This window comes from Rhamphochromis sp. 'chilingali' (assembly GCF_963969265.1).
Source record: "Rhamphochromis sp. 'chilingali' genome assembly, chromosome: 13".
Lineage (NCBI taxonomy): Eukaryota > Metazoa > Chordata > Actinopteri > Cichliformes > Cichlidae > Rhamphochromis > Rhamphochromis sp. 'chilingali'.
The window spans coordinates 32,135,576-32,155,364 of NC_137940.1; the positions used below are offsets into that span (position 1 = coordinate 32,135,576).

Genomic DNA, 19,789 nt, shown 5'->3' on the forward strand with positions numbered 1-19,789 from the left:
CATGTGCCTGGTATGTCCAATTTTATAACGCTTGGTCTCTTCTTTTATTGTCTCAGGTTCTTCTTATGATTGCATTATGCTGTAATAACTTAAAGACCACAGTAACTGTTAGTATAGTAAAGCTTTGCGCTGTCTTTAGATTAAGTCTTACAATTTCAGAAATTGCTATTTACAGATGTGTCGTGGTTCTGCTGTGATTGACAGACAACACACAGTGTTTGGATTGTCATCTTGTACCATGGACTGTGTTTCTGTGCAACTTCAGTGCTTAGTGGTAATGTGACAATGAATGATGATGACTAGTTTTAGCTTTAAGAGCAGTCAAAGTTGAGTGAGCGAGTTCAGTAAACCCTTCATCATACTCAACTGTCTTGTAAGAAAAAGGCATCATTCTATATCCACGGCCCCTCTCCCGCAGCTGTCTAGCTACTCTAGTACAAATAGAGAGCCCTCCCAAGAGAAATGGATCATCTGTACAGGAATGAGACCCGGGAGCCCCTCAACATAGTGATGTCATATGAGGGGGTGTTGATCTAACCTGAGATGATGGGCTGTCAGCAGCAGCTGCTGTTGCAGCGGGGCCGGGACGGACAGAATAAATACTGAAGAAGTAAGAAACAAAGCAACGGATGAGACAGGAAGTTAGATTAGCGGGAGAGGATACTTATTGTGATGTAAAATGAAAAGAAAGCTACTGAATACTAATGAAAGTCATACTAATAGAAAACAGAAAAACAGAACAGACTGAATGATGACCGAATTAGAAGCCTGGTCGCTAGCCTACCAAGCTCCCCCTCTCAGCATGAGACTCGTCCCTATTTTCCTCCTGTCAGCCCCTCCTATCTCTGTTACACTCTCTCTATTCACTGCCGTGACATGCTATGTCTAAAGCTGAGTCTGTGAATGAATGATATTACCTCATGCAAATAACACCATCTACCCTGCAGGCCCATCACATGCTTCAAGCAACTAAAAAGCAGTAACTCATCTCTCTCGCATTGGCTTTGATTTCTTCTTGTTCCACTCTAATAACCCTCCGCTCTATTTTCTCTACCTCTCTGTCTCTGCAATGGCCCCCTTTTTTTATATATGTAAATATATGCAATAGGTTTTACGCTTAATAGATTTCAATATAGCAAAATAATCAAAGTGGCTACTGCTGTCTATAGATCTTTCTCAGGCTGGTAATAACACAAGTTATGGCTTGCTATTTAATATTTACACCCAGTCCCTGGCATATCAGTGTGGCTTTTCCATAGTAACCGAAGCAATCTGTCCAGATATTGCTGGTGCAGCAGAAATAGGCAGAGTAATTTTTTTGGCCCCAGCTGTTCACATTTGGGGACAGGAGACCGTGGCTTGTCTTCTGATTGAGGTTTTTGTTTTTCAAGCTATTTTCTTTATTTTCACTCTCATGTTACTTTCATTTTCCTCACTGATTAGGTTTATTGAAAAGAAGTACCTGCTTAACTTTAAGAAAATATGGTTTAGATTTTTTTTTTTTTTAAATGTTGCTTCTTAAAAAAATATATGTTGCAGTCATATGTGCTGAGTTGGAAGTGAGACCTGTTTATTTCATGACTCTGATGATGTACATTTCAGACAGAAAGATGCAAACTGACATGATATTAAATAACTTAAATGATAAAGACAATATAAACATAAAATGTCATCATTGATTGGGCTGCTGTTTAACTCTAACACATATGCATGTTCTGACCCATTCCACCCTTTTATGCTTCTATTTCTACATGTTTTGTGTTACGTTTTTCTCTGCTCCAGCTCAAGCGGGTTTGGTTATCTTTGATGTCCCTTGAGTGTTTTAATAATTTGTTAAATGTGTGTTGTTGATGGTTACTCTGCCTCCCTCTATCACTCTCTCTCTCTCTCTCTCTCTCTGTCAACTTGCCTCCCTATAAGGCGTGGGCTACAAGTAAGGCAGAGCCACATCGCCATACTGACCACAGTATAATGCTTAGTGTTTAGTGTCTCATATTCACCCTACAAAGTATAAACTAACATCATCTGTATACATGGAGACATACATATGTCTCTGACCATATGCAGGCCTAACACATGTAAAATACAGAAAACACACGTACGTATGTAGAGAACAAAGGAGTTTCTTTCGACTGCTGTCGCATGGGGGGGGGGCAGCTGTATTCTAATGTATTAATCATCTTGTCTCCAGCTTGCTAATTAATGACCCATCTGTCCCCACTCACTGATGTTCCACTTCAAACTCCCCAATAAACAAACACACACACACAGAGAGGCGCTGCGGCACAACAACCAAATTCTCGTTCCAGTGATGCAACTCCAACACCACTGCTGTGCACACTGTACGCTGCACTGTCTCATCTGCATTCAACAAAACCTCCAAAGTGTTTATGGCAGCTTCATGAGAAAGGAGTCCTCCTCATCGGTTGCTGTGCGTTTAGCTGGCAGACGTGTGATCAGGCTTATCTGTGTGTGTGTCTATGTGTGCACTTATGTAGGTGTATGTGTGTGTTCATAGGCTTATCAGGTGAGCCCGGGCAGAGTGTCAGATGCAGTAATGGAGGCTTCAAAGACAAGCGCTGCGGTGAGTTCCCTGGCTGCCTTTTAACAACCCCCCCCCCCCCCACACCCTTCCACCCCTCCCTCTCCCATCCTCGACTATTCCTGGGACGCAGAGGGACAGAAAGGCACATAAGTAGATAGCTGGATGGATAAGGAAGGGAGGCAAGAAGTGAGATAAGCAGGCAGGTGAATAATTAAGTGGGTGCAAAGTCAAACAGACAACAGGTAGGCGTACATCAGGCTGAGTGGCAGGTAGGAGAGATATTGGAGAGCACAGTTGCCTGACAGTAAGACAGACGCACGGAGGAGCAGACAGACAGTAAGACATTCAGACGCGGCTAGGTGCTTGTACAGGCCACCTCCCCTTCACTTGCATGAGTAGAGATACTTCAAACACTCGCCGCTTGTCTTCTGCTTTGTTCTGTTGTTCTCATCGCAGCTGCTAATGTTGTTTTGATGCTCGTCACCACCATCGCTGATCTGTTTCCTTTGAATGGGAGTTCTATTCCTGACTTCCCATTTGCTTGTTTCCATTTTGGTCTTTTATCCTGCATATGTGTTTGAGTGAACATGTTTGTGCGTGCGTGTCTTTTGTTTTACATCTGAAAAGCAGTCACAGTTAAGGGATAGTAACTGAGAGTTTGATCATTAAAAGTTGCCATTTGAGGTTGATTGGTTTCATTTTTTTCAGGGATCACATAGTTATTTTCTTGCTTTAAAGTGAGATGAAGTTAAATCGTGAGATCAAAGAGTTTTGTAGTAAATAAAACTGCTGTAAGCACTTGTGGCTGCATAAAAGCAAAAATACAGGAAGACGTATGAAAGAGTTAACCTACAAACACAGAACCTACTTTGGCTGCTTCTTATTCAACGATATTCAATTAGAAACCGAATATTTACTGTAACATTTGCAGCAATTCAGCTATTAAAGTCATTTTAATTATCGTGTGTAAAATCTGCAGATTATTTTTAACCTTTTCAAAACTGATGACCTTTTTGATTATTTCTTATTTCGCACCGCATGTAACATTGTTCAACATGGTTCAGACTTCAGTGCATGGCTACTGTGATGGACACTCTCCCTTCTGCAACTATTTTTTTTTATTGTACTTCACGGGCCTTAATAGATATTTGGATTAATTTTTTAAAGTCGTTTACAGTTTATTGAAGAAATATTTTTGCATGAATGTCTTATGTTATAAAGAAAGTCTTGGGGAATGTGGAGATAAAAATAAAAAAAAGGAGTCAAATAGTGTTGTAGAAATTTCTTGTGATGTCACAGAATGTATATTTTGTATGTGTATGTGCAGACTTATGGGTTTCATTGCGACTTCAGAAGACATAAATATGAACTCATGAACCAGCACTGATGTCACAGACTTCACCAGAGATGTTACCAAAATAATTATCTACAGATATGACTCCCCTTGCAGATTCATGTAGTTCAAAACTTTTGATGTTTTTTTAAATTTATTTTATGTTTGGCTTTTGTTTTTGTTTTTTTAAATCAGGAAGTATCCAGCATAAAACTACTAAATCGAACATAAGGAGCTACCCACTCTCGTAAACAGATGTTAAGAAATTTTCTAATCACTCTGTTCCTCTGTAGTGTCTTAAGCTTAATGGTTTAGCTAAACAATAACCTTACAATAAGAGTATTTATTTATTTATAAGCAAAACTGCACACATTGAAGGTAATACTTCTACTTGTAAATACTAATCATGCCAATCCTCCTGCTCCCTCCAAACAGCAAACTCTGGAGAACAACCTAACCAACTTGGTGAAGAGGAACAGTGAGCTGGAGAACCAAATGGCCAAGCTCATTCAAATCTGTCAACAGGTTGAGGTATGTAACATATCTTTATGTCTTTTAATTTTTGAATAAAATTCAAATGGTCTCCCTTAATTGTAACTCAGGAAAATATGACTTCCATCTGGAAAGTAGTTTTGTTTGTCGCCAGGTATCATAGCACAGTCAGAGGTTAGTGTCAGCAACAAGATAACAGCCTCGGAGCTGCTAAAGATTCTTAATGAGGGGAGTTCTGCTGGGTGGAAATAAGCATTTCCAAGTCAGCGCCACACCGCGCACCACTGAAGCTATTTATATTTTAGTCTAAGCCTCTTTTTATTTCATTATATTTCTGCCTCCTGCTGGATCATAACCGTGACTTTGCCAGCATTAAAATACGAATTCAATTCTTTCAATTCCTTCACCAGCTACTGATCAAATATTGATTAATCCCAACACTGTAAGTGAATGCCAGGCTCTTACAGTGTTGTCATAAAAAGGTCTGCATCGTTTTTAAAGAGTTGGAGGAAAGTATACAGCAGCAAATTAATAACAAATGTGTCACAGTGATCTTGTTATGTCATTTGGCCATCAATATGATAAGTGATTAGGCACAGCACTTTGAAAATGGAAATAATAGATACCAGTTTCAGTTTCAGAGGGACTGAAGAACACTCGAGAACAAAAGAGTAGCTATCAGCAACCATCCACTTTCAGACCTTTAAAAGGGTTAGTTATGTCATTCACACAACTTCAAACGCTGATTGAGATGACCACTTGAGCAAAGCCAAAACTAAAAGGTGCAACCACTTTAATGTAAAACTTTAACTGTATCATAAATTCTGATTGTGTGCCTCTTTAATGTCTCAGCTTTGGCTTCCAATACTGCTTAGGTTCTTCCTTGAACTCTTGGCTTCCAATTAATCTCACTGCGATGAATTAGATTTTTAGGATGGATGAATTACTGTTGCATTACTCAACGGTTTAATTCTTACTGGCACCACCCACACAAGAAATTTATGCTTGCCAGCAAATCAGATGAGATTATCTGTCAAATGGCATATAACTCCAAAGTGGAAGCTTTATCTGACTTGTCACAAGGTGGTAATGTGTCACAGCTCCCCCCGGTACGATTAAACGGCAACCTTCGAAGAGTGTTTGCGCTCCGGTGTCCTGGTGTGAACCGGAACCTGTGTGCACAAAATTATACCTGAGTCAGTCTTGTCACTGTTGACCTCTTCCATTTGGGCCTTTGCTATGATTTAATGGAGGTACTGTTCAAAGCCAGTCAGAGAGTTCTAATGCTTGGCCACAGAGTGTTTTCTCAGCTGAGCATTACTAACACATTCGCACACATACACACAGGTTCATGCTTTCAGTCTGTGCACACTCACTCTTAATAAACACCATCATTTTCTGTGAGATTTGACATTAATGGCTACAGAGGACAAATGCATTTTAGTGCCGCCATCACTCTCTGCGTAGTTCATTTCTTACCAGCCGGGCATGACTCCATTTTCTCAGAGTCACTCTGAGGTCCATGAACAGCAACTCATGCAGCCGCTCATCCAATCAAAATTAAATGATTGCTGGGTGATTCATTAAGTACAGACAAACTGTTCGTCAACAGTGCATGGCATGAGAAAAAAAAACTGTCTCTGTTTCGTCTTTGTCTGCATACCAATGTTGAGCCACCGCCACGACAGCAGCACATCTCATCAGTTATTCATCAAAAAGTAATGAGGAGAGATTGCATGGGGGAGAACATGCTTCACCAACTCTCAAGCAAAGCAAATTATTGGAATAAACTATACGTTTTCAACTCATTTGGAGCTATTCTGGCTTTATGATGTCAGTGTCAAAGGGCTACAGTTGTTTATTTATGAGAGGCGTAAGGAAGAGAGACTGGATTGTTTTCAGGTGAGCACACATTAAGGTGCAGAGGCGTTTTATGAGTGCCAGGAAGAGAGGCGAGGGCAAGCGAGGAGAAGAAGCTGGAGAACGGCGGAAAGGCTGAAAAGTAGAGGCTGTAGAGGTGAGGGAAAGGAAAACGAAAAGGCAAGAGGTTAACAGGGCAACGGGAACAGAGAATGGGATAAAAAGACGTACAGTAAGTGTTAGTGTGACTAGCAGTGATCCTTTTTTTTATTCTGCAAAAAGAGATGCAGGCAGTGTGTAGAAGAACACGCTCAGCAATAATGCAATACAGCACAAAAAGGGAATAAAAAAGTGAGAGTTTTAGTGAAGGGAGAGGAGTGTGTACAAAATAAGAAATCTCTGAAGGGCTTTAAGCATGACCTGGATTTCTCTCCTCCTTGTTTGCATCATACTGTATTGGTGCCGAAGAAATGATCAAACACAGTGTGAATCAGCTTCCAGTGTGTCAGCACACACTGCAGCGATACATCCCTGTCCTCCAGGGGTTCTCTCCGGGGGAGTTATCTTTTTCTTCAGTCTTAGATGCACTGACTTGATGATGTGTAGGATGCTTCTTTCTTCACCACTAGGCTTGGTGTGGGATTTTTGTGCCTAATGGTATTCGGTTCGGAGCTTTTTAAAAGCATTGATTTGATTCTTAAGCATTTGTAGTGATTTTTGTTTAGTTAACACTCATCACTCATTTTCACTCATGCTTTGATATTAATAGTCAGCAGAGTAAGGGGGACTCATTGAGGCTCTTGGGTGAAGAGCATTTCCCTAAAAACCACTTTGATGTTGAATAGACGCTGATACAGTGACAGATGTAACTGAATTCAGACCCAGACTGAAAGCTGGGTCTGAATAAGACTAATATGCTATCTGTTACCTGCACGTTATTTTTCTCATTCACGAACTATGTTTTAAGCTATAAGCCGTTTAATATTAAGCCAGCTCACTTCTTTTCTTTTCTTTTTTTAGAGTAATAGTAAAAGCTTTTTACCCTCTTCAAAAACACATCTCAAGAGATGCTCTTATTCTTTTGTTGCCATTTCATTTTCAGCACATTTCTATTTAATTCCCAAAGAGCCTCCCCTTTCATACTTCCTTAAAGTGCCCTTGAAACTTTCTGTGTAGTGAAGTTCTTGCATTTAATATCTCCCTCTTCTTAATTCATCTTGTAACTTGACAGCTGATCAGCTTTTCTGTCATTCTGTCCCACTTTATCTTGCTCTCTATATGGTAGTTGTCCTCGTCGAGGTCATGGTTCAGCTATGCCTCATGAGACTGTGTGGTTACAAGGTGCTTGCACTGGCAGCTGTATAAAGAGGAAAACTTTAGAGCCAGAAAGCCCAGACACAGCTAAATGTGGAGTAAGCATTGTTTCTAGGAAGCAGTAAAAACCAGCAGCTGGTGTTTCCAACCGCTAGGATCGTGTTAAACTCGTGTGTGTATCAGAACTGATGGAAAAAAGAATCACATCAGACAGAAGCCTGGTGGGTTTAAATGTTCACACGTGTATATCTACTGATTAAACAGCGAACAGTAAGTCCTTAGCTGAGACCTGTCTAGGTGTGTTTACACTGAAGCTGATCACACTCTGTGCAGAATATGAATCAGTTGTATGGAGATGTCTCTAATGCTGCGTAATCCTTTGCATTAGGGCTCATCTCTCTTTATCTCTCCACAATAGCACCAGAGAGATCGAACCATCTTCTGGCATCATTTCTAAAGCTATATTTCTAAAGCCGTTTGCAGTTCCACTTTTAAGGATGGGAGCATCAATACAATGCGCTAATGGTATATAGATAAACAACATTTCTTCTTTATTGCAAGCTCTACAGTATGTTTGTGCTTTTAACAGATGCCCATACTGTGCATTCAAAGTCGATGTATATCATTCAGCATTCATCCATCCTGGGTGGGTGATATTGTGTGTAAAGACAGGTGGGTTGCTTTCGACTCGGATTTTATTCCAAACAGACACAACTCTAACTTTAAAGCATGGATATCCTATGGCCTTATGACATTCCTCTCTCTTACTCATAGAAATATTGTGCTCAGATTTGAGGCCTTACAGGACAATCACAACCTGACAAAATACGACTTTCATAGATACTTACAGCTCTATTTCTAAACTATACAAAGCTCTCTCTAGTGACAGCAAGGATAATACTTTATACACTAAGGATAAATGGGAAAGGGAATCAGGGATTGCTATTTCTGTAGGGGAGTGGGAAAATGTTTGGTACTGCCAGTGGTCCACGTCCAGTTCTATGAGCTGGAAGGAACATGGCTGGAAGAATATTATTAGGTACTTCAAGACTCCATATCAGGAGAAATACAAAGGGGCTTATATGCAATGCTGGAGACAATGCGGCTCGACTGTTGCTAACCATTTTCATGTCTTTTGGGACTGTCCCGAGTTAAAAAACTTTTGGATAGGTGTTCAGGTCTCTTTAAGTGCAGTCTTTAACGTTCAAATACCTTTAGATTTTAAGGTTTTATAAATGGGTTTGGTCCCCTTTCTGGAACGTAGGAGTGAGATTAAGTTGGCGCAATTATATGAGGTGCCGTAAGGGACATTATTACTGAAACGCTCTCACACACACAACTGAAACGCTCTCACACACACTACTGAAATTTTAGCTCTCACACACACAACTGAAACGCTCTCACACACACTACTGAAACGCTCTCACACACACTACTGAAACGCTCTCACACACACTACTGAAATTTTAGCTCTCACACACACTACTGAAACGCTCTCACACACACTACTGAAACGCTCTCACACACACAACTGAAATTTTAGCTCTCACACACACTACTGAAATTTTAGCTCTCACACACACAACTGAAATGCTCTCACACACACAACTGAAACGCTCTCACACACACTACTGAAACGCTCTCACACACACAACTGAAACGCTCTCACACACACTACTGAAATTTTAGCTCTCACACACACAACTGAAATGCTCTCACACACACTACTGAAACGCTCTCACACACACTACTGAAACGCTCTCACACACACTACTGAAACGCTCTCACACACACCACTGAAACCAGAGGCATTTCTGCTGAACAGGAAGTTGTTTCCTGACAAGGAAACTGATGGAAAAAGTGGTATATTTCAAAACACTACAAGGATTTCTACTCAGCAACCTGCTAGTACAGCAGTCCCCAACCTTTTTTGCGCCACGTAAACGATATAAAAATAAAAAAACGATAAATACCATGAAAACCATAAATAGAAATGTGTTCGAATTTTTGTGGAGGAATAAAACCCATTACATAGAAAGATCTCAGCTTGTGAAGGGATACAATAAAGGTGGTATCAAAACTCCAGAATTGGAATTTATGGTTGGCACCCTTAGAATTAAATGGTTAAAATCTTGTCTGTCACAGCCAGACTCTACTTAGCTCCACAACCCATGATTCTTGTTTAATAAAATAGTATACAGGATTAGACTTTATTTTGAAATGTGATTTTGCGGCAAATAAAATCCCCATAAAGATATCAAACTTTCCAAAACAGACGTTGCATTTTTGGGAAAATGAGATTTACCCACAACTTCTCCCCATAATTCAACCTTATGGAATAATAGGGTAATAACACTTAATCAAAAATCAATTTTCAAGAGTGACTGGTTTGAACAAAAATATTATATTCATAACAGATTTGTTGGATGATAACGGTGTCATTCTAAGTTACACAGACTTTTCAGAAAAATATTGTCTAAACTGTTCTCAAAGAGAATATAACAAATTTTGTGAACTGGTCCCACTGCCTCTGCTTCATTTGATTAAAATTTTTATGATATACAATAATTTCTCATCAGTGGTCCCAAATTTATTGCTAGGGCAATGTCAGCTGTTTGATAAAAATGCAATAAGAAATGTGTTAGTAGTTTCTTCAAAGACAAAATATTTCATAGTTACAACAGAATGGTTACATGGCATGGTTCTAATTTAGTTATTTCATATACACTGGATAAAGCATACTAAAAATTTATGAAATAGCCTATTCTACCTAAAGTTAAAGAAACACACTTTAAACAAAACTAATACTGTGGCAGAATTTCTAAAAAAAGAGATTTGGCTTTGAGGTGGATCAGTGTTCTTTTTGTACTGATGAAAATGAAACCCTAGAACATCTTTTTTTTTTCCTATGCCCTATCACACAATGTATTTGGTGCAACTTAAAAAATTGGATTTCCCTAAATATTAATGATGTGCCACTGTTTGAATTACATCATAATTGTTTTTATATGGATCATCTAGCATTGGATGTCTCAGACATTATTAACATCATCATACTTTTGAGTAAATATCATATCCATTGTGCTAAATGGAGGAACGCTAAGCCTTCTCTCCCTGGTTTTATTGATGATTTTAAGATATTTTTCTTTGCTAAAAAAGACAAAAAGCACATATGCCAAAAAAATAACCAGGATAATGCACGTCTCCCGCTATTCTAAATTTTGACTTATGCTGAGGCTAATATATTGTTAAGTAATGCAGCTGTCTCACTAAGGTCCAGAATCGATTTGTTCCACGATTCGATTCAATTCGATTTGATTATGGGGAATTTTGACAGTCAGAAATATTATAATTCAGATCAGTACATTTACATATTTTTGTATTTAAAAAAAGAAAGCTGACACACGCAAGACTTTATCAAAGGTGTGAGCATCACAGCAGATGCCTTTGTGTCAAAGTAGCTGAAGATAAAACACATAAAAACATGAAGGTGGTTTTCCTGGCCTGGGATTTTATAAAAAATATTCTGCAGTAGGCCTACATCAAAAACAAAAGAAAACCATTAATCAACATATGAACGTTACCTCTGACGTTACAGCGGTTTTATTAGAGACACGGCTAACGTTTTGCATTTTGCATAATTTTAAAAAGTTTAAATTTATTCAGTATTGAACGGCAGAAATTAGGTTTTCTTTTCGGAAGTATGTAAAATGAAAAAAAAAAAAACAGCGGGCGACTGCGCTGTAAACAACAGTAGACTTGTGCATAACAAGCAAGCGAATAATACAGAAAACAGATTTTTAGACGGGAAACTGTTCTTGAAGTACAGAGAGAGAGAAAGAGAGGGCTGTGCATGACGTGCAATTTCATCGTGGTGGAAGCAAAACAGTGAGGGAATTCATGACGATGTTTATGTGAAGCGCAGTTTGGATCTTCTTTTGCTGCTGGTTCAGTCAATATTGTTTGGAGAGAGATAAAACTAACAGCTTTAGAATCGGCGCAAAAACGGCATGAAAACAAAGCGCGGACCTGCCGACAGATCAGAGTCAGCGAGCTGTCGGCTTTCAGCCCCCGACCGTGTCCGTGCTGTCGGGTGAGACAGGCGACATCTCACTGATTCTGATCCGCGGGTCCGCGCTGTGTGTTTACGTCTTTGTGCAGAAGCCGTGTACCTGCTCTCATTTACTGTCTTAGCTGTTTGGTGGTTGTTGAAATTTTGTGAGGTTTCACCAGAGATTCTGGCATTTCGGGTAAAATAAATTTATATTAAAAAATCGATTCAGGATTTTAATGAATCGATTTCACGTTATCCAAGCCAGAATCGATTTTAATCAATAAATCGATTATAAAAACCCACCCCTAACTAACAGGTTGCTGAGTAGACATCTGTGTAGTGGTTTGTTTGAAATCTAACACTTTTTCCTTCAGTTTCCTTGTCAAGAATTAACTTCCTGTTTAACTGAAATGCCTTCCTGTTCAACTGAAACGCCTTCCTGTTCAACTGAAACACCTTCCTGTTTAACTGAAATGCCTTCCTGTTCAACTGAAACGCCTTCCTGTTTAACTGAAATGCCTTCCTGTTCAACTGAAATGCCTTGGTTTTTCAGTAGTGTGTGTGAGAGCGTTTCAGTAGCGTGTGTGAGAGCTAAAATTTCAGTAGTGTGTGTGAGAGCGTTTCAGTAGTGTGTGTGAGAGCGTTTCAGTAGTGTGTGTGAGAGCGTTTCAGTTGTGTGTGTGAGAGCTAAAATTTCAGTAGTGTGTGTGAGAGCGTTTCAGTTGTGTGTGTGAGAGCGTTTCAGTTGTGTGTGTGAGAGCGTTTCAGTAGTGTGTGTGAGAGCGTTTCAGTAGTGTGTGTGAGAGCTAAAATTTCAGTAGTGTGTGTGAGAGCGTTTCAGTAGTGTGTGTGAGAGCGTTTCAGTAGTGTGTGTGAGAGCTAAAATTTCAGTAGTGTGTGTGAGAGCTAAAATTTCAGTAGTGTGTGTGAGAGCGTTTCAGTAGTGTGTGTAAGAGCGTTTCAGTAATAATGTCCCTTACGGCACCTCATACAATTACTCTTGGTGGCAAGTAAAAAAACAATTACTAGAAGATGGTTAAGCCCAGCCCAGCCTACCCTAGATGACTGGTTTGGGATCATTTTAGAGATATTTAGGATGGAAAAACTTACATATCTGTTAAGAAATCAAAAAGCCAAATTCTACCAAATTTGGAACAATTGTATCCAATTCATTACCCCCACGAGGGCTGACTTCACTTGATCTCACTATTACTTGGTTGTTTTTTGTTTTTTTTACATTTACCTCTATTACTATTGCTTGTTTATTTACTTATTTGTTCACCATGATTGCAGCATGGGCACCCCCCCCCCCCCCCCCCCCCCCCCCCAGTTTGTGTTTATAGTTCCATGTAATGTGTTCTATATATCTCCTTCGGGAGAGCATGCGAGCAACTCTCCTAGTAATAGCTAGTGGAGGTTAATATGCACCCGCTGATCACTTTGTTTATCATTTGCTCTCCTGGACTTGGAAGGACTTTGTTCCCATGTTATTCATATACTGCTATGCAGATGGTTTTTTCTTGTCCAATCCAAATAAAGATATAATTTAAAAAAAAAAAGAAGTGAGTCTATCTAATAATTATAGAGCTATTTGCATCAAATAGAAGAAGGACCACCAAAGAAAATGAAGGCACACTGTCTGGGAAGGATGGATGTCCATATAAATTTTCATGGTAATCCATCAAATGCGTGTTGAGATATGATTAGCAGAGATAATGACGGGTGTCCTTTGATAATAGGCATGATAATTTAATTAGTAGTGATTGATGTTTGTGTTACTTTGTTCTGTTGAAAAGTAAAAGAAGACAAGAGGTTAGAAGTTGTTACCCTGAAAAACAGAAATAAATGCAGTCAATCTGCTTAGTAAATAAACACTTTGGTGAGGCGTTTCCAATTATCACCTTTCTTTGACACAACATCCATTACTTTGATCTCACGGTTGCATTTTCTTTTACTCTATTACATACATAAACCATTTTTAGAGCCAGGTGCCAGCTGGATGTCATAAATCTTTGGGTGCTATCCCAGAATTTGTGCACAGCATCAGAGCTAAAGCTGTCACGCTAAATCCTTGCATCTGTTTAAGGACTTCATGTCACACTTAAGGCAAACTGGGGACAGTAAGAAGCAGGCGGAATCAAACAGAGGCAGAAAAAATGAAGAGAAATATGAGCGAGGAAACGACTGGATTGAGCATAGAGCGTATTCAAAATGTAACTGTTCTGGTGTCAGCAAAAGGTTAACCACTGCTTTGAACTTTGCCTAGCCGTCTTTACAAGATAGGTGCCATTTTGGCTACAGCAGCCAATGTTGGAAGTCATATATTGCTCTGGCTGTCACTGTTCTGTAATTATTACAGTCAAAAGTTTTGAGCAATCAATCGTGTCTTTATACTTTTCCTCAAAGTAGTCAATTATTATTATTCAAGACCTTGTATGTGAGGAGGATTTTAAATTTGATTCTGGATTTAACAATGAAGAGAAGCCAATATGAGAAATGTGCTTCCTCTTTCAAGTCCCTGTCAGTAATCTTGCTGCAGCATTTTGGGTCAACTGAAGGATTTTCGGGGAGTTTTAGAACATCCTGATAATAAGGAATTACAGTAGTCCAGCCTAGAAGTAATAAATGCATGAACTAGTTTTTCAGCATCGCTCTGAGACAGGATGTGTCTGATTTTGGAGATATTGCGCAAATAGAAGAAAGCGGTCCTACACAGTGTCACTGCATTTCTGAGATTTTTAGTGCCAAGTACAAGAACCTAAGTTTTATCTGAATTTAGAAGCAGAAAATTTGAGGTCATCCACGTTTAACTAATTATTTGTGGGTGTCATCTGGCGTCATGATAGATAAAGTTGGTAGTCATCTGCATAGCAGTGAAAATGTATGCTATTTCTTCTGATGATACTGCCTAAGGGAAGCATGTATAATGTAAACAGAATTGGTCCTAGCACAGAACCCTGTGGAACTCCATATTTAACCTTAGTGTGTAAAGACAACTCCCCATTTACATGAACAAATGTAAATATATTAGATAGATATGATTCAAACCACTGCAGCGCAGTACCTGTAATACCTACAGCATGTTCTAATCGCTCTAATAGAATATTATGGTCAACAGTATCAAACGCTGCACTGAGGTCTAGCAGGACAAGCACAGAGATGAGTCCACTGTCAGAGGCCAGATCATTTGTAACCTTCACTAAAGCTGTTCCTGTGTTGCGATGAGCTCTGAAACCTGACTGAAACTCTTCAAGTATCACATTCCTCTGCAGATTCCTCTTTTACGATGATGATGATGATGATGATCTCTAATGGTTACAATTTTATTTGTGACAAAATTCACGAAGTCATTACTCGTTAACTTTAAAGGAATGCTTGGCTTAACAGAGCTCTGACTTTTTGTCAGCCTGGCTTTAGTGCTGAAGAGAAATTTAGGGTTCTTACTTCCTTCAATGAGTGGTCAATAGTAAGATTTTCTAGCTTTACGGAGGGCTTTTTTATAGAGCGATAAACTGGATTTCAAGGCTAAATGAGGATGTTCTAAGCTAGTGTGATGTCATTTTAATTAGTCCAATTATAGATTGAATGCCGTGCTGAGGCTGTCATTTTTAGTATCTACATGGATAAAATCTCCCACAATAATTATTTTATCTGAGCTGAGAACTAAATCACATAAAAAGTCTCAGAATTCAGACAAAAAACAGACAGGTGGACGATAGATAACAACAAATGAAACTTTTCTTGAGTTTTTCAAGCTAGGGTGGACAAAGCTAAGCATCATTTTTTTCAAATGAATTAAAACTCTGTCTTGGTCTTTGGTTGATTAACAAGCTGTAGTGGGAGATTAATTCATGTACTAACAGGGGACTAGAAAAGAGAGACCCAATGTTTATAATCCACATTTCACTGTTTTACTCTTTGGTGCAGTCGTGGATACAGTATTGTTCTTTCTGTGTGATTTTTTTGTGTTTAAATAATTTTTTGCTGATTTTTGGTTTGTTTTTTTGTTTTGACACAGTCTCTAAGGGGATGGGGTTTTGGGGAGATAGCAGGAGGAGAGAAGCTACAGAGAGGCGTGTAAGTCTGCAACTCCGCTTCCTGATCCAAACTCTGGATAGTCAGATTTTGGGGGGGTTTATTAAATTTGGCCAGATTTGTAGAAGTGAGAGCTGCTCCATCCAAATTAGGATAGATGCAGTCTCTCCTAACAAGAACAGGTTTTCCCCAAAAAGGTTCCCAATTATCTATAAAGCAAAGCATTTTGGACACCATTCAGACAGACAGCAATTTAAGCCAGCCACCCTGTGTTCCCGGGTGCTCGGAACAGTCTGCTAGGGGAAGAACTAAAGCTACCTTCAAGTGCACCAGCCACAGGGGCCTGGCTAGCTATGGGTTTTCCAAGGGTGCGAAGGTCTGTGTGTTGTAACGGGAACAGGAAGTGATACTCTACCAGATAGAGCCAACACCAAGTGAGAGTGAAATGGTCTCAGAAGAAGGGGTGGCTGTCAAGAAGCCTTTCATAAGGAAGGAAAATGGGGAACAAAGGATAAGGAATTCCAAATTACACAAGACCTGGATTTGAAATCAGTAACATAAGGTCCTATGGAGTGATGAATTCAGTTTCATTTTTCAGCATTGGAATGCACTTCAGGAAGCCTGGATAACTATTCCTGAAGACTGTTTAAAGAAATTATAAGAAAGTTTACCTAAGAGATTTCAGGCTGTGTTGACGAACAAAGTATTGACTTTCTAGCTTGCGCTAATTGTTTTTTCTTATATGATATGTATGTTTGAACATGTTTCAGTAAATCAATGCACGCATTTTCCTAGAAAAATATAAAGGAATGAGGGGTGGCTTAAGACTAATGTACAGCACAACAGGATTTGTATATATCTGTTTCGACAGTTTTCTTGGATAAAAGACTATTTCTTTTCTTGATGTATGTCAATCTGAAATCTACAAGATCTGTTAGACATTTTGTACATCATTTACCACTCCTGCCACAATTGATATGCGGTGAAACCTTTGCTTGTTAACTAGAATTTAAAATACATCGGTGTGGGCGTGAGCAGTGCTTGTTAACACAGTATGCATTTGTAAAGATTTGCAGTTTAAGAAAACAAGTTGGGATTTTGTAATGTCAAGGTGGGCGGCTAATTTAGCTGCATTCTCTGCTGTGTTTGTGATGTTATTATGGTGATTCAGCTGTGAGATTTTCTGTGACAAAAGCAAATAGTATTTTCAAGATTGAGCACTGCAGCATCATTAAAACTCACACACACAATTCATCTCATTTGTCTGCAGTCAATGGATTTTCTTAAAATGACAGCACAGTGAGAAATTGCAATGCCGAATCTCAGAATCGGGGGAATTTAACAAGCAAAGACTCGTTTTGAGTTTAGCTCACCTCCTGATGATTGACAACTCCTAAAATACTGTCTCTCTACTTACTACCAGTTTTTAGAAAAGGAGAGTTGGATATGTGTTTCGACTTCACATTTCAAAAGTGTTCATAGATAGTTGCTAAACAAATATCTTTGTTTTTGTTTTTATCAGGCAAAGTCTTTTTGTTTTTGAGTGTAACCAGTGGTTTGCACCTTCCATAAACCCGCACTATTAATAATCTTGAAGTCATCACTTAATTGTTGCCTTTGACGTTTGAAAAATGATTCTTAGTTATTATTACCTATCCCTTATTACCTAAATGACCAGACATCTTTCATTCAGCCTGCTTGAGTCCTGGTTATTGCATAGAAACTGCCCTATGTTTCCAGGCAATACACCTCAGAATTAAATATGTTTACATGATAACCTTCAAACAAAGAAGAATACTGGCGCCGTAAGGTTGGATTAATTCCAGCATTATGGCAATAGTATCCTAATATGATAAAGCAGTGTTCCCCTATTATTGATATCACTGAAACTTTTAAGTTATTATATAAAAATCATAATGAACTAATGTTACCATTTTAGTTCCAGCTGGTCATCATATGGTTACCTATATATTACTGTATGACTACTAATTGGTCCTGCTTTACAGGCATATGTTTATATTGTCATTATTAGCCCCATTTGGTCTTGTTATTAACCAATTATACAAATTTAAAGTTAGTACCTCTCTGCTAGATCCATTGTTCATACAAGATATTACTTGGTTATTATTTGGATGTTACTTTGTAATAACGTTGTAATTATTTCCACATTATATTTGCTTTCACACTCATACCCCACTATTATAACGATGTGGCCAAGCTGTAACAGAAAGTGCTACCAGTCCACAGTAGAGATGTAGATGAGCATACTTCCTGTTTTTGTTGTTTTACTCTATCCATATAGTGAATGAGCATTGACTTTGTTCTGTCGGGATAACCTGAGCTTTGAATGAAGTTGTAACATATTAAAACCTTTTGCGTGTGTAGTAGAAATAAAGTCGACAAACTTACGCTAACTTTAATTAGATTTCCCTGGTGATTTTATACATGCATTATGTCCCATTAAAGTATCGCTTATCTTTTCTTTTTTGGAGGTAAGTCTTGTTAATTCGATATAACTACCAGATGGTTGCTGAGTAGCAATACTTGCTTCAAGAATTACTTTGAATCAGCTACATCTAAAATGATAAATAAATAAATGAACCTCTCATTGGGACTTGTGCCTATTACATCGATCGGTGATATGTGAGGAAAGGGGACAAGTGAGCCACAATCCAGAACATTTTGTAATAATGTGGGACAGTGGATTTCAACATCCCATACTGTTGGAACTGCATTTATTTTCTTCCGTCTTACTCTCCATTTCTCAGCACAATTCTGTGCTGGATGTCTTGATTTATCTGAGGAAGATTACCAGCAGTAGATCAGCTATGCAGATATGGTGTTTATTTGCTGTGGTTCAGTACAGGCTATAGGATGTCAACTTGATGAGAACTGTGGTAGCTTATTAGAGAGAAATATGTGCTGCCAGCTGTACCCAACTGTAACATTACTCAGCTGATATCTGCATTTGCTTTTGCTAAAATAATGTCATTATAATAGCATATACAAACATGCTTGTCAGATATACTTTTAATAATTAGTAGAAAGCGCTGAAAAGGATGTGGTTAAGTCATAGCTGCATTAATGAGGAGGATATTCTATATTAACATTATTATTATATTACTATTGACTAAAGTAATAATCCTTATAAATCATAATTCCATTTAGTTTGCCTAATATATTGTATTCAAATACTTTTATTTATCCGATGTTGGAGAGTTTAATAATTTCCCAAAGACAGATTAAATAGAGCAAATTAGAACATGTGTTAAACATAATTATCATCAACCAAACGTTTTTAAGAAATTTGAAAGTGAGATATTTTTATTGAATTTTAGCACCCTGACTAGTTTTCATAAATATTTTAAGAGCAGGAGCAGGTGAAAGGTTTCTTAACACTTGCTATATGTGGTTATTCTTCCAATAACAGACCTTAACTTGAAGTTGGCACAGTGCTTTTTAGTATACCTGCAGAGGAGTCTAATAATGCCTAATTTGAGTGAGGTTAAAAGAGAGAGAGAGAGAGAGAGACGGAGAGAAGGGGGAACGAGGAGGGAACAATTTTCCATAACTACGCTGCTAAGTAGCCCAGTCGTAATTCACAGTGACCCAGGATAGCTGCATTCATCCTGCTTAATTACGAAGCTGCAGTCATAAAATGGCTTTTTGCAGAACTGTGTTGTTTGTGTTTGTGTGCCCCTGTGATTTTCTCACCATGTGAGGGCCTACTTTGGCTCAAAGCCATCCTTAAGAGGATCCAGTACTGTGCAAGTCTTAAACCACCTTGCATTTCTTTATAGTTTTCTTGCAAGAAGCCAGATTTTTTGTAAAAAAAAGATTTATGTGGTTTTGAGCAATAGTTGTGCAGGAAAAATCTTCTCTGTGTGCACCCAACTCAAGGGATAAACCAATTCTGCGTCTACACATAACAGATTTGACATTTTTAGTACAAAACTTACTAGAAATGACAAATAGGGCATAGTTTGACAGATATAATGAGTACTTTTGCAATGAAAAGGGAATTCGAAAAGAGACCTTAGCCAAAAACTTGGCACATCTCAGCATTGTGTGCAATGTGCCCTTAAAATACACTCAACAAAAATATAAACGCAACACCTTTGTTACTGCTCCCATTCCCCATGGGATGGACGTAGAG

General features: G+C 38.6%; 1 protein-coding gene across 7 annotated transcripts in view; it reads left to right on the forward strand.

Annotated features, from left to right (window-relative positions):
• mid2 (midline 2) overlaps positions 1-19,789 on the forward strand; it is a 181,357-nt gene that overhangs the window by 112,314 nt on the left and 49,254 nt on the right. For 6 of the 7 annotated variants that reach the window (XM_080900241.1, XM_080900242.1, XM_080900244.1 and 3 more), the window contains 2 exons: positions 2,519-2,584; positions 4,314-4,409. In XM_080900241.1, the coding sequence (XP_080756367.1) occupies positions 2,519-2,584; positions 4,314-4,409 (162 nt within the window). The remainder of the gene's footprint in view (positions 1-2,518; positions 2,585-4,313; positions 4,410-19,789) is intronic. The other variant, XM_080900245.1, reaches the window with a different exon arrangement.